The 15,789-nt window shown below is 38.8% G+C and overlaps 2 protein-coding genes across 2 annotated transcripts; both read right to left on the reverse strand.

Annotated features, from left to right (window-relative positions):
- Window positions 1-328: 328 nt before the first annotated feature.
- LOC114152555 (tripartite motif-containing protein 16-like) lies at window positions 329-2,504 on the reverse strand. The gene has a single exon (XM_028030481.1). The coding sequence runs from the start codon at window positions 2,443-2,445 to the stop codon at window positions 778-780; it is 1,668 nt and encodes a 555-aa protein (XP_027886282.1). The 5' UTR covers window positions 2,446-2,504; the 3' UTR covers window positions 329-777.
- Window positions 2,505-7,170: 4,666 nt separating this feature from the next.
- LOC114152556 (aquaporin-11-like) lies at window positions 7,171-10,957 on the reverse strand. The gene is made up of 3 exons (XM_028030482.1): window positions 10,033-10,957; window positions 8,489-8,605; window positions 7,171-8,374 (listed from the first exon to the last, which is right to left on the reverse strand). The coding sequence occupies exons 1-3, from the start codon at window positions 10,622-10,624 to the stop codon at window positions 8,268-8,270; spliced, it is 816 nt and encodes a 271-aa protein (XP_027886283.1). The 5' UTR covers window positions 10,625-10,957; the 3' UTR covers window positions 7,171-8,267.
- Window positions 10,958-15,789: the final 4,832 nt, after the last annotated feature.

Consider the following 15,789-nt stretch of genomic DNA (forward strand, 5'->3'; position numbering starts at 1 on the left):
CAGTTCAGCAATGCAGAAGTTCAAAGTCCTTTATGCAGACAGTCAACTTGGGACAATAGTAGATGATAAACTAAACTGTGAAACAGACCTTGGACATGTTTACACTTTAACTGATAGTTATGGTTTTTACCCTGAGGACTGGGACAATATTCCAGGCTGGAAACTTGGCCTTAAAGCTAAATGTAATCCTCTTTAACTCTGGTCAGATTGCAGCTCCTGTTGGTTCTGTATGCATTGAGTATCTGAACTTCTCCAGAAGGACACGACGCACTCTGAAGGACAACAAAACTCACAATTTATTATAATAATGAAGAGAACATTTGCCAAATGTTCCTGTAATCAAGTTGTTTTATTGATGAAAGCCAAAGAGACAGAATAGCAGACATTTCTTTTTCTGATCTAAATCTAGATGCCCAAGAAAACAGCATCAGCTGTGAGTTCATGCTAGTTTCAGATTCTTCTTTGAATCACAATAAAGAAAATAGAAGTAAGTTCAGTTCACTTCAGTCTCAGCTGATTTAAAGAACATTTGTTCTGCAGAACAGTGGAAGAGAGACCTGAACATCTGACCACATCAATACAAATATTAAAGTCAAACTATTAGAGGCAAGAGAAGTTCAGAGTTTCATGTGGATAAATATTTCTGTCATAAGAATGAAAGGAAACATCAGCAGTGATTTCCTTTATGGCTGGTGGAACACAGTCAAAAATAAACCAGGATTTAAAGAGAAACAAAACAATAAACCCTGATCAACAATCACAGAGAAGAAAGAAAATCTATCTGGGTTTACAGAACTGTGCAGAGGATACTGTACTAACATAAACTCCAGCCAGCAGCGGCCGAGTGAATTTGGTCTGGACTCTGTGGAGGAGAGTCATTGTTTCAGAGACGCTGTAGAAGGACAGAAGACCTGCTCTGTGATCCAGGTAAACTCCGACTCTGGAGGAAACTGGACCTGAGACGGAGGTCCAGATGCTGTTGTGAGTAAAACTAGAACTGCTATGGGAACAAGTTGATACCCAAGATTTGTCATTATATCCAAAGCCACTCATATTCCCCCCTTCTCTGCTGATATTCTTGTATGCTACTGCTACACGAACTAGTTCTCCGCTCCACTCCACCTCCCAGTAACAACGTCCAGTCAGACTCTCTCTACTCAGGACCTGAGTCCAATCAGTGAATCTGTCTGAATGACTGGAATAAGACTGACGCTGATTCATCCATGTCACCTTCCTGTTCCCCTCTGATAGTCCCAAACATGGGAATGCTGTGTTTGGATCCAGAGTGAGTTCACATGAGTATCTTAAGAATCCAGCTCTGCTCTTTGGTTCTGATCCTGGTTGTGACAGCAGAACATCCACCTCAGTGACCATCAGTGAGATGTTTGTCCATGAGAGTCTCAGGATGTCCTGTAGTTTGTCTCTGAGCTCTGACACAGCTGCTGTTACCTTCTCAAAGTGTCCTAGAGGAAGATATTCTAAGTTGGAGAATTTGATAGGTGTACTGAGTACTGACAGTGAGGGGTAGCTGTGTAGAAAATGGGTGTGATCCTCTGTGTGTGAGAGCTGCTCCAGCTCAGCGTCTTTCCTCTTCAGCTCAGTGATCTCCTTCTCCAGCTTCTCCTGAACATCTTTGACTCGACTCACTTCAGTTTCCTGCTGGGATCTGATCTGCTGCTTCACATCAGAGCTTCTTTTCTGGAGGAGACGGATCAGCTGGGTGAAGATCTTCTCACTGTCCTCCACTGTTTTATCAGCAGAGCGACTGATGGCCTCCACCTCCTGTTGAAGCAGCTTCACATCTTCCTCTCTGTCCTGGATTCTCTGCTGGATGTTTTCTCGTCTCTCCTCCAGCTCTCTCTGCCTCTCAGTCCTTTCTGTTGCAGCTGAGACTATGTCATGGCCTTTATGTTCCTCTGTTAAACAGAGACTGCAGACACACTTCTGATCAGTGCGGCAGAAGATCTCCAACAACTTATCGTGCTTAGAGCAGATGTTCTCCTGGAGGTTCTTGTTCGGCTCCACCAGCTTGTGTTTTTTAAACGTAACTGAATCATAATGAGGCTGAAGGTGTTTCTCACAGAAAGAGGCCAGACAGATTAAACAGGAGTTGATGGCTTTCAGCTTCCTCCCAATGCAGAAATCACAGGCCACATCTTCAGGTCCAGCATAGCAGTGATCAGCAGCAGCAGCTTGGAGTGCAGTCTTCTTCAGCTGCTCTACTAAAGCTGCTAGCACAGTGTTCTTCTTTAGCACAGGCCTCGGTATGAATGTCTCCCTGCACTGAGGGCAGCTGTGGATTCGTTTCCGATCCTCTTCATTCCAGTGGATTTTAATACAGTTCATACAGTAATTGTGTCCACAGGGAATAGTCACTGGATCCTTCAGTAGATCCAGACAGATCGAACAGGACAAAGTTTCTTGGTCCATCTGATTCTGCTCCATTTCGTCTCTCTGTCACAGTGACTGTGTGAGTTTCACTTTCTGAAACAGAAACCGGTTTGAGCTCTGATCTGAAAATCACGTCAGTGCAGAGAGGCAGCAACCAATCAGCTTCCACCTTCAGCAGACTTTGGTTCCACCCAGATTCAAGGTGTGTTTGAGCAGGAAGTAGATGGAGGAATGTCAGGCTTTGATTCCACAAAGAATTTAAAGTAAAGTCTAACTGGTTTGGCAAGAATTTTCTGTTCAAAACATCAAAGTCAGCAAATCTCACAACTTTAAAATGTAATCTAATCTCTGCGGGCATTCATATAGCACCTGTGCACAATCTGTGTTTCTGCATTGCTGTGACAGACAGACTCAGAAAATGAAAGGAGTGGTTGAGAGGTGTCTGTTGAGTTTTTGCAGGTGTAGTGATGGACTCTGACCTGACACTTCAGAGAAATAAAAAGACAATTACAACGTCGTCTTCTATCACTCTGAATCTGAGATTAAAGAACGAATGTCCCAGAAAGATCTAGAGAAACTCATCCAGGCATTTATCTTTAGTCACATTGATCACTGCAGCAGTGTCTTCATTGTTCTTCCTAAAAAAAACAAACTCAGACAGCTGCAGCTGATCCAGAGCGCTGCTGATCATGTTCTGACTAAAACCAGGGAAATAGATCACATCACCCAGTTCTAAATCCTTCCACAGTCTAATCCCTGTAGCTCAGAGATTAGACTTCAAAATACTGTTATTAGTTTACAAATTGCTATATGGCTTAGCACCACAATATATACAAGAAGCGATTGGAACACCTGATTCTGATCATTTGGATGGGTGAGCAAATACTTTTGGCAATATAGTGTATTTGATTTGTATTTGCTTGATGATTTTTGATTATGGCATTTGACAAAATGTTTTTTTTTTGCGTGTTTCATAATTGGTGACTGTGATGTTTTTACAATGCAAAGCACTGTGAACTTCATTGTTACTTAGATGTGCTTTTCAAATAAACTTGACGTGACTTTTAGCCTAGCATGAACCAGTGAGCCGCGCGAACAGCATGGATCATTTTTTAGTAAGTGTGACCTGAACCCAAGGTTGGGTCCCATCCCTCAGCGATCCTGACTGGAGCAGCAGCCAGGCCGCCGGGAAATGACCCGGTGTTCCCGATGTCCAGTCCACCACTGAATATGATGCATCAAAAGTCTAAACGTCAAAAAGCCCGGTCAGGAGCGGCCGGTTGAGCAAAGTGCTACAGAAACCAAGTTAAATGATCCAGATGGAGCTTGTTTGTCCATTAGGACAGGGAGGAGTCATCAGTGTTAACGCGACGGCTAATAAAGTCTGTGTGGCTATTTGAAATTATGAAGAGTTAATGCAAATAAAATCCTCACAACTGACTGAATTTCCCACAGATTTAACACCTTTTGGTTTGTTTCAAAGATCAGATTTCTATCTCCAGATCTGAGGGTTTGCTTTGCTAATGCATGTGTGTTTTCACTAAGGCACATTACAGTTATTGTGATATCAGCATCGTAAATACAAACATATACAATTTTTAAATTCAGCACCAGGCTGAATTTACAATGTGTATTGTTAATATCAGACATTGCAGAAGGTATGTATGGGTTCAATCTAAAACTCTCAATTCAGCTTCATAGGAAGCTGCTAGTGATTATAAAGGTGTGTAAAGATAGCTTAGAGCTTATTAGAGTCACACTGCAGGGACTTCAGGTTACTGAAGGCAGTAACTGGACAACAGGAGACAGTGGAGAGGAGAGTGGATTGAAAAGGTGGATATAAGCTTTTCCAACAGAGTGAAAAAGTATTTTGACAGAAACGTTTGCCGCTGAAAACGGAAAACGCTCTACCAGACATGTCGACTTCAATCCTAACTGAAGACGTGAGAGTACAAAGGTTTTGATGAGCACATTGAAACAGAAAGTTTCAAGCACATGCAGTTCTCATGCCTGCCAGTAGAGGTCGTCTGCACACATCAGCCCCAGGAAGGTGTCGATGCTGCAAGTTCCTCTGGGATCCACATACTTTCCATGCAGGTCTGCTGGTAACAGTGTGAACCACATGTCCTGCTAGCTGTCTTGTTTATGAAAATGACCAGTGCAAAGTAATCGGTGCTGCTTTTAGTTTGACATTTAGTTCAATCTGAGTGTAAAAGTTAAATAAAGGCCACATGTTCATGTTATGTAACAGGTACCATGTGACTGGCAGGATTTAATGGAGCTTTTTTTGGATAATCCAGACTTCAGTGAGGGGATTACCTGCTATTTAGATCATTTATTGTGATAAGGCTTTGGGAAAAAATATCTACACTTTACTTTCTTACCAATAAATTCATATGAACAGTAATTAGAGAATTATTCAACAAAGATTTGATCAACCTAAAGCCAAACTGAAAGAAGATCAAAACGTGTTTACATTTTTACAAAACTTATTCTTTCTCACAACACAAATTTATATTATTTACATCATTAGGATAAAAAATGATGTAAAACACTTTTTCTTTTTTTTTTACAATTCAACTGAATAAATAGCATAAATTGCTAAAAATAGAGACTGACATTAGCTTCCTCCCAAAACCTTTTTTCACTTTGCAAATGGAAAAATAAACACTTACTTTTATTGTGTAATTTAATTTTGAATGTTTTCTGCAGATCTAAATCCAGACTGAAATCTTTTATTCATTCCTTGTGCTACTGGCCCTTTCAATAACACAAACAGCATCTTACTTTCAGGCATATCTACTGGTATAATAAGCAGTTCGACCCCACAGCATGATGGCACCTCCACTATGCTGAACAACCACAACCACTGATCGTTTTCCACTACGATTTTGTGGTTTTGGTTATTTTGTAACAGACTTTTTCAGTATGAAATTGAATCAAATATCAGTGGTGATTTCATACCAACTTTGTGTCAGTTTGTACTCTCTCTTAATTTCTCCATATTTAGACTTGTGTAACATCAAGTGCTGTCACTTTGTTCAGCGAGGTGCGTCTCCTTTGATGGGCTCTTGGTTTGAATAGAGCATGTGTGTTTGGATGAAGGGTGTGAAATTCACTGACCACTGAGTCAGAATGGCAAACCTAACTGTTGGCACAACGCCACCATTTAAGGACCTATGAACTGTCTGAGAATTTATTTTTAATGCTCTGAGTGCCCTAATGTGATCAGGTAGTTATTAGCCAACAAGTAGCGTAGGTCATGCCATCAGAGTCACTTCATGTTATTGTTGGGTCATTGTTGCAGATGACAGGGATATCAGAAAAAAAAACAACAATAAACTCAAAAAGCCCAAAACATCAGTGACAAAAAGCTACTTGTTTACTTTTTATTCCAATCAAAATACTTCACATATTAAAAATAAATGCCTTTTTATTACACACGTACAAAACCGTGTTTCCTAGAAACGTAACGTACATTTTCCTGACAAACAGCAAATCGGAAAAATGAATTATTTTATAGCAACATGAGCTATTAGCAATAGCTTAAATTTGAAAAAGATGAACACAAGCAAGTTGTATGTTTACTACAATCCTCAGCATCCTCTGTCAATACTTCATCCAGGCAGCAGCACAGCATATTATTACTCAGAGTGATGTATGCAGCAATACTTTACTAAAAAGATCAAAAGACCGAGGAATTACTTTCATCTAAAACAAATTAACTTACCATGACTGCCTGAAATCTCAACAAAAAGTTTTGTAAATAATAGAAACACTTTGGTGGAATCAAAGCTGTCATAAAATGCTATTTTTCTTATTTATTCATCTATAAAAGAAAAGAAAAATACAACTTTTGTGCTTAACTCATTTATAACAAAGATAATTAAACAACATTCAAGTGCTGTCAGATATATAAAAATATTTCACAGTATCAGCCATTTTTAGAAAGGCAGGCAGGTGGGTAGGCAGAGTACAGCCATCTGTTTCTGTGGCTTTTTATTCTACATCATTTTGACTAACTTACATTTTGATCAAATATTTAGTAAATATTTGCACACTGTGGTTGGAATAAACAGAAAACTCATCGTCAGAGGGCGTGCTAACTTTTTACAGCGTCTGTAGATGGACTTTATTGACCCTTTAAGAGAAACTGTCACCAAATATTGACCTGGCTGCATTTAGCTGGAGTGTTCATACATTCTTAGAAATGTTCGTCAGCACTTGGTGCAGGAATACGAGTTCACTGTATTGCATAGAGAGCATAAATGCTATTAATAGGACACTTATGGAGCCATTTGATGCATATAAAACATGCGATTAAACGTTACTGTCGTCTGTTAAGAGTGAGGCATTAACATTTTGCAGTGCATTTTCAAAACCTCCATGCATTTGGATTGCTGGTTTTAGGAAATATGTAATTATTTAATTAAAATAAGCAAAATAACTAAACAATATTCCAACAAAATTAAATTCAAAACCATATCATAAGAGGTTCGCTCATATAATTATATAACATAATAACCATTTTTCTCTAAGGCAGTGGTTCCCAAAGATTTTCTGGGCCCCCCTATGGATTACAATAAAATCCCCCCCCCCAAAAAGAAACAAAACAAAAAAAATCAACTGGGCGCACACATCGTTGAACCAGACATAAACCTAAACACATATTTTGTTTTCAAACTCCACTGAAGTTTATTTCAAATTTCAGGTTGCAACAAAACACACTACAAACCATCTTTATAGTGAAACAATTTTGTGTTTTTTTTTGTTTTTTTGTCATTCATCCATACGGCGTCCCCCAGCAATGGCACTACGCCCCCCTAGGGTGCGCGCCCCACACTTTGGGAACCACTGCTCTAAGGAATGTAATAAACTGTTTTATTGTTGGGACTTTGAGTTGGCATACAAACAGACAGATTAGATTTGTATTGTTGCGGAACCCAATAGTGTTGTGAAAAGACTAAATAAGGCTAAAAGAGAAATGCCAAATAAAGTTTGAGAACAGTTTCGTATTCAAGAGAAAAAATTATCAAAGTGTAAGAAATGGTTTGTGTTTTTAGCTAACTGTTAGCTAACTTTGAAGTAGCTAACAATTCAAACCAATTATGCCATAATTTTATTAGCTAACCTACATGTATATATCTGGATTATTCAGAAATTGTCCAGCAGGGCAGGCAGCCTACATACATTTCCTATAAATCAAATGTATATACTTTTAGTGCTGCTCTAAACCCAAGTACAGTAATAGTTAGCTAACCTTAGCAGGATTGCTAGCTATGAGTATGTTTGAAACAACTGAGTCTGATAAAAACTTTAGTCAGATTTTAAAATGGTTAAAGGCTGTAAATACAAGAGAATTGAGTTTTATTATATTTAAAGACCTTCCTAAATTTAGCACCACCAATGCTAATCGTATGTGGAAAAACAATCCCAGACATACGCAATCAAAACAGAACTTTTACATTTGATATGAAATACAGTTTTTTTCTATGGAATTTTTAATGATAGGCATAACATTAACTTCAATGCATCAGCCATATTGGATTATGTTGAACAGTTATGTTATTTTTGGTCACTATTGAGTTTTTAGTCATCACTAAAACATAGCATGTTTTAAATCTAACTCTTCATCTGCTGGCTCACTGTTGCTTCTTATAAATGACGTGGTGAGAGCAAAAGTTTCTGTCTGTTCATGTTCAGATTTGTTAAAGTCACGGAGGTGGCAAAGATGTTTCTAGAGCATAAATTTTCCAAAAGGGTTTTTCCCTCATCAGTGATGCTTCACCAATATAGTCCTGTTGCACGTCCCCATAAGTCACAGAGACGAGTCTTAATTATCCAGAATTGTTCTCCCACTTAAATAAAACAAAAATCTACTGCGTCTTCTCTTTCTGTGCAACGGAGCCGTCCGTCTCAGCGGGGCCCTTTCCAGAAAGAAACGGGACGATCTTCTCGAACAGGAGGATGCAGCTCGCCATGCCTGCAGGCACACAGCATCCTACGTTTTAACGCAGCCTGTGTGCTCAATATGAAGCTAAAACACAAATTAAAACACTAAGAAAGAGGAGGAATCAGATGAAAACAGGATCATTACCCAACGTTGGACCCAGCCAGTAGATAAAGCAGTACTCCAGGTAGGTGTGGCCACTGCAGGGGAACTGAACAGAGAAAGCCAGGGCTGGATTAAAAATGGCTCCAGAAATACTCCCACCTGCACAAAAAAAAAAAGGGACAAAATAAACAAAAGCACATAAATATGCTCTTTAAATCCAAACTTGCTGAAACCAAACAGTCATCCATGTTTAGCAAAAGTAAATAAAAAAATGATGCAATTCCATGAAGAATTATTATTCATTAAAGACGATGTTTAAGTGAACAAAGATCACATCAAAGTTCCTCAAAACTTCATTCTAGGGTCAGGTGGTAACTAAAAGGTGATGAGCTAAAGCTAGCATCCTAGCTCAGATTATAGAGTATAAACACATATATAACTACACTAATACTCATTTTACCTGAACATTAATCTGTTGCTAAATCAGCCTGTTACCAGAATGGTGGGTTCACTGTCAAATCAAGACGGATTAATTGTTTTGTGATCTTATTTTCTGAAAGCTATTTCATTGTAATTGTCTTTAAAAGTCTTTGTGAGAAGATGAATAAATAAAAGACCTGCTAAGTCACAGATCCCAGAACCAGAACTAAACAAAACAAAGTTTCTCCGATACTCAGTGGAACAAACTCCATAAAAACCCGAGGCGTGGAAAAACTGTTCAAAAGGAATGAAAACAATTCCGATCTCTGCAGCGTTCCTTTAAAGACGCTTCGTCATTTAATCCATAATACGTTCTGCTTATCGGTTTTAAATTTGAGATTATTTTCAGTTTTCCGTATTGTTCTTTCACGACATTTCTTGTTTTGTACGCAAACCGTGCTGACCAAATAAATCCGCCTTTAAAACTTGGATTTTACAAATGCTGTTGGACAAAAGCGTCACAATTATACTCTGTTCTCGGCACATTTGCTCTGCTTTTTAATTTTCTAAAATATTTTGAGCAAATCCAGCAACTGTCCATGCAGGCATTTGCACAATTTTATTCATTTCAAGTATCATTTCTGATGGTTTTGGCACATGTCTGCTGCTTTCACTTTTTATGGCTGAAATAAACAATCAGAGTAATTGATTATTGAAATAATCGAAGATTTTAGTAATGATTAAAGTTAAGACTATTAATGATTAAAGTTAAGACTATTAATGATTAAAGTTAAGACTATTAATGATTAAAGTTAAGACTATTAATGATTAAAGTTAAGACTTTCTAGTTAGCATTGGGAGAAGGCAGAGGAGCTCGATTTTTTTTTCCACAATTATAGTGACAGTTTGAACATATATATAAAAATAAATAAATAAAAGTTTTAAATACAAACTGTATGCATGACAAGTTGAGTAGAAGTTTGACTTAATTATTGCTCTGAATGTTTTTTTTGTCAGTATCCTCCAGTTAACATGAATAGATTTCTAAATTAGTTAACGATCATTTCAATAATCGATCAATCGTATCAACTTTAAGATAAAAATAAATAAAACCAGGGATCTTTACGTGTTTGCATTACTTTTTTTTTTTTCCCGGTTCAACACACCTGTGTAAACCAAAGCGGTGATGACCGCAGCGAAGACGTGAACTCGGAGTTTCTCCTCCAGCTTGTGGACGTGCATGGCGGTGGCCTGCACCGCGAAAGCGCACGCCAGCTCCACGGCGGCAGCCTCCAGCACGGTCCCGCCGAGCGGGTCGATGCACCGGAACCCGAACTTTTGGTGCCGGCGGTGCATATCCGACAGCCCCAGCGACCAAACGGAGGCTGCAAAGGACCGTGCGGCGACCGCGGCTCCCAGCTGGACGGCGATGAGGAGCGCCGCCGCTCTGCCGCTCGCCGCGCCGCGGCAGGCTCTCTCCAGAGCCGCAGCGGGATTACACGTCGCTTCCCTGAAAGTTGATAAGTGAACAACGGTGACGACATAAGTGAGGGTCAAGCTGATCGATAGGTCCAAGCGGACGGATTCCGCGAGCAGTTTGAGTTCCTGGGTGCAGCAGCAGAGCTGGAAGGTGGACGCCGCTTCCAGCAGGTAAATCCAGCAAACGCCGGGGAGAAAACGCGCCGCAGCTCGGCGCGTCGCCTCGCAGAGCAGCACCGCGGCGGCCAGAACACCCAGCGAGACCCACAGGTCAGCCATGTCCGCGGTCCGGAGCCTTACAGGCGGGTTTATCCCGAGGATCGAGTCGCTGGTTGGACAGAGCGCAACTTTTTACACTAGTTATCAGTGGCGGAGTGTCAAAGTCCGGGAGACCCACGTTGTCTCCGCTGCGTCAGTTTTTATCGTTAAACAGGAAACAGAATAACTCAACCTTCAAATTAAAGGCATGACCAACAATTTGATACGGCAATGTCTCAAACAATTATCCAAACCAAAATGTACTCTGATAGAAATATACATTTGTTGGAAACATAAATTACAGACCTACTTTGGCAAAAAGTAAATATTTAAGTTACTTTTATTATTTTTTAAGCAGTTTGATGCATCATCTTTTATTTTTCTCTATATCTATACATTTCTTGTGACTCCAGCAATGGGGTATTGTGAATAAAAATTTTTTTAAAAATCAATACATACATTATATTTGCAATGTTATTATTGGTCTAATCTTGTTTTTGGACCGTTTTTCTTGATTGGTCACATTTTTTAACACTATTTGATCAAATGCTAGTTCATTTAATCTGAAAAAGGGAACTTCAAATCTTTAAATAGGTTTATTTTGCTGTTGGACCAATTTTCTTATAAGACAAAAAAAAAACAAAAAAAACCCCCAGGAATGTCCCAGTTAAATTTTTAAGAAAGATTTTTGTCTTTTTTATGTGGTTATGGTTACTCTATCCAACTGAAGGAAATAACTTCTGCTCTTTCTGTGAATAATCCAGTTATCCTTTTTTTGGTACTCTTTTCCAAAATTTTCCAAATCATTACAATAAATAGACGACAACAAATTTGAGATTCAGTTCACTCAATTTAACCTTTTTGCAGGGTCGTGCAGAGACCTATGGAGGGGCCGGGGCTCAAATTTAAAAAAGGGGCACATTGAACAAAAACTCCGTACAACAACATAGCAACAACCCATATTAATCAAGAATCTAATTGGTTCCTACTATATCATTGCCATCATGTGGGGAAATGCAAAGCAAATCTAGTCTATATTTTCCCCAACAGGTATAAAGTTTCTGTTTCTGCTGCTGACAGTCCTGGAGATCTGAGCTGATCTGAGACTGTAGCTGTTAAACAGACCAGAGGAGAGAAGGTCAAAGGTTATGAAGTTATGAAATAAGCTAATTTGCTGCCATTTTACTAATTAAGCCCTAATAATATCTATTTAACCTCTAGAACAACCTGGCTGCAGACTGATTTATAGATCAAAAAGCTCAAAGGGGTTAACTCTATATAATAGTTTGATGTTAAACTTCTAGATCTAGAATTATAAGACTGGGATATCAAGGCAAAGAAAACTCAATAGCTGCTGGTAGGGGCCATTCAGGGGCCTCCAGACACTCAGGGGCCCCTAGAAATGGTTTAATTATAACACAGACCATGTAGAACTAAACCTGTAGCATCATTTATAGAGAATGACAATGTTATTACATTTTATTTAATGCATTCAGCTGAGAAAAATAAATAGTACATTTAGGATTTAATTAGGACGTTTACTTTGTAAAGGTTTAAAGAATCATCTTGATAGTTTGATTGTTGCGTTACCATGGCTACAATATGGTGTAATCTTTGTGTTTGAATTGGGTTTGTTCACAAATACATCACAGCAAATAACCAATAATCAGTGATTGATTTTAAACTGGGCCAATAAACCTGGTCTCCTTCTCACAGATTCACCTGATCGATATTTAAACATGTTAGTGATGCTGAGGTTCTTAGTAGGACGGGTTCTGGATGGAGGGGGCTTCTGTCTAAGGCCCCATATTACCTTGGGCCGGCCCTGGAGGAACAGCTGCTGCAATGCGCATCTCTGGAATCTACCTGGAATCTACCTGGAATCTACCTGGAATCCCCCGGTGGCCCCTATGTCAGTCCGCCGATGCTTTGGAGACATTTTGATTCATTTCATTGTGGCATGTTTGGCTTTTTGCTGCGGTTCTAATTATTGCTACAATATTTTCTCTGATGTTTATTTCATGAACTCTAATTGGGCCGAATCTTCCTTTAACACTTGAGGTTCTGCAATAAGTTCTATTTACAGTCGTGAACCTCCAGCCCAGATCCTGTCAGCAGCAGCTTTAACCCGCCTGGTAGAAACGTTAAGGAGAAGCAGAGCGAACAGAGAGCAGGTGGTACCAGGTGGTACCAGGTGGTACCAGGTGGTACCGGGGCTTTGATCTGCATTGTGACTCGTGGTGACAGTCGGTACCGTGTCTTATATCAGGATGTCTGATATAAATCAGATATTCTTTCTATCTGTCGGTGGACCGACTCAAGCTGCCTGTAGTGAACCGGGCTTTTAGCAGAATGATGAAGTTAAAGTCAGAAGTTTCTCTGCAGCCAAAACATTTCTGTGTTTATGGGCGAGGCGGGTTTTGTCCCGCTATAGCGAGGACGATTATAAAAATATAAACAGAAACAATTTTTCTAACATCAACATCAGACCTACAAACCAGTGTATGAAAAAATATTCTTGCCCATAATTTGATAGAGGACACAGATCCGCCTCCTCCTCACCATGGACCCGGAGTCTGAACAACATGGAGGCTCTGAGAGTCATTATTAGACTGAGGGCAGCCAGACTAGTTTATTTTTACTAAATTATTATATTTAGCTAAATATTATTGCTGAGGGGCACAAACAAGCCTCCTGACATACAGATTAAAAATAAAAATAAAAAAACTCAAAAAGGCCACTAGGGGCATCAAGGATAAAAAGGGCAGGGGCTGAAGCCCCCCTCACCCCCCCTCTGAACGTGCCTGCCTTTTTGTGTGTTTGCTTCAAGTTTTTATCTAAATAAACTCTAATTCTTCATCTTATTATTTGACCAATATTTTGAGGATTAAAAATACACTTAAAGTCCAACAAAAAGATTCATAGAAAATAATTTACACATCTATTTTTTTCTTTTACCCTTTAAAGTTCACTTATTGTATATGCATCCTTTATACGGGAGAAATCTGGACTTTACCTGGTTTTAGAGGCAAAACCAGAGCTGTAACCGTTGACCCGGTTTTATTTTGACGGTTCAACCGGAAGTGCCGATGAATTCGATGGAAACACGGATCTGTTTGGGTGCAACACTGGCGGTGAGGCTCAACGCAGGGCGAGAACATTCCTGCTCCAGCGGTTTGACAACTTTACTGAGAAAGAGAGCAGCTGGAGGGAGAGCTGAGCTCAGTGGGTTAAAAAACAGAATAAACTAAAAGAAAATAAAAATTGTGTTGGATAACAATGGAAGCTGCTGCAAATCCCCAGAGGTGGGCAGAATAGCTAAAACATGTACTCAAGCAAGAGTAGAAATACTTTCATATGTTTACATGAAAGTAAAACCTTTTTTTTTGTTTTTTTTTAAAAAAAGGCTACACAACAGTTTGATCTTAACATCTGATTTAACTTGTGAAAAGGTAAATCAGACAGAAAAATTATATTTAGTTATGCAATTCTAGTCTTTAAAAATAACAATTATGATAATAAAAATCGAACTTTATTTTATGAGCACTTTTTAAAACAATCAAGTCTGAAGCCAGGACTTGCTGTATGTTCACGTTGGAACGGTGAAATACTCCCTGTAGCAATATTTACCATTTATTGTTTACTTGACCCCCAAATGTTACAGCAGTGAGAAAGTGACTTTGGAGCAAAGCTAAGTAGTTTTACTGCTTCTTAGCTTTTACTTTCACAGACATCAGTCAGTTTTTTATCTGAAGTGTTAATATGGAGGATAGCTGTATGTGAACCTTTAAAACAGGTGGACTTTCTGCTGGTTATGTAACAGTAATCTTGTTTTCACAGGGTCCAACTCTGAGGTGAACTTTGCACATCACACTCTGTGCTTTATAACGTTGCTATGTTCATTTCTTCACTTGTACTTTGACTCTGGGATTTTACTGCAGGTCTCATTCTTACTCAGCATTTTCTCCACGTTATGTTTTGCACTGAGTAACTTCATGCCTTTAGATGTTGACATATTTTGCGTGTTTCTTTTTATTTATCTAATTGCATTTATTCTCTCTTCCGTCTAGTTCAAACCAAACATCTGTTATTTAGGATCATGTTTTGAGATCTTTCATAGCAAAATGTTCTCCTACTCAAGCCATATACGCACCAACTACTTGGTCTGGGCTCCTTTTGCATAAATTTCATCAGTGTGATTAGCTTTTTGGTCGCTCTCTTGAAAGGGTTTTGCTTCACAATCCTCTCCACACTTTTTCCTTCCACCAAACCTTCCACGAATATACCCAACAGACACACTGGGACCTTTTGTAAAGGGGTTTCATAATAAGCCAGGCAGTCTCCCCCATGGTCATTTAGGCCATAACATTACATTTCTGATTATATGTATAAATTGATCTTTACTTAATAACAAAAATATATCAGGATTTTTCATTAGCTGTATTTTAAAAAAGGAATTTGAGCATTTCAGATATTTAATCCAGGACTATATTTAACTGTGAGAGCAATGTTTCTGGACATATTTTAAGAAATTTATTAAATGAGTCACTGTTGGTATAAAAAAAACAACAAAATACAGAATATTTCACCAAAACGTCGCATCTCTTTAAAGAGGCTGACATCCAACTGGACTCAACTGATGGTGTGTTTGCATCACCTTGGCAACAGGTGGCGATGGATGACACCGAAGAGCAGGGTCACCAGCATGACTTATGTACATTTGCTAGAAAATCTCTAGTGCTTCCGCTTTATTTTCAAAATAAATCTAACAAAAATCTGCTTTGCTCTTTATATTTTCTATCTCGGCTACAGAGTTTCTCCAGATATGGCGGGAAAAATAGACGAGAAACTTAAATTCTGCTCTTAATAAACCAGCAGCGCCCACAGTACAGGCTCTGTTAGTGAATGCCTGAAACGGAGAGAGACATAAATAATTATCTTATGTTACTATAAGCTAATTAAATGGAAAGAAATTGAAAGATCTTTCTGTATTTGTTTTCCCGGGTCTGTTTCTGCTTTAGAAACGGAGTTGTTTTTTTTTTTGTTTTTTTTTTTTTTTACCACAACCCTCTTAAAAAAGTTATTAACTTTACTTTGAAATAAAAATAATAATACGAGTCATTTTAGGTTCTTCTCACAGAACAAATGTGAAGAACAGAAATGTTCCGACTCAGAGAAATGACCAG

This window comes from Xiphophorus couchianus, chromosome 11 (assembly GCF_001444195.1).
Source record: "Xiphophorus couchianus chromosome 11, X_couchianus-1.0, whole genome shotgun sequence".
In the NCBI taxonomy this organism is placed as follows: Eukaryota; Metazoa; Chordata; class Actinopteri; order Cyprinodontiformes; family Poeciliidae; genus Xiphophorus; species Xiphophorus couchianus.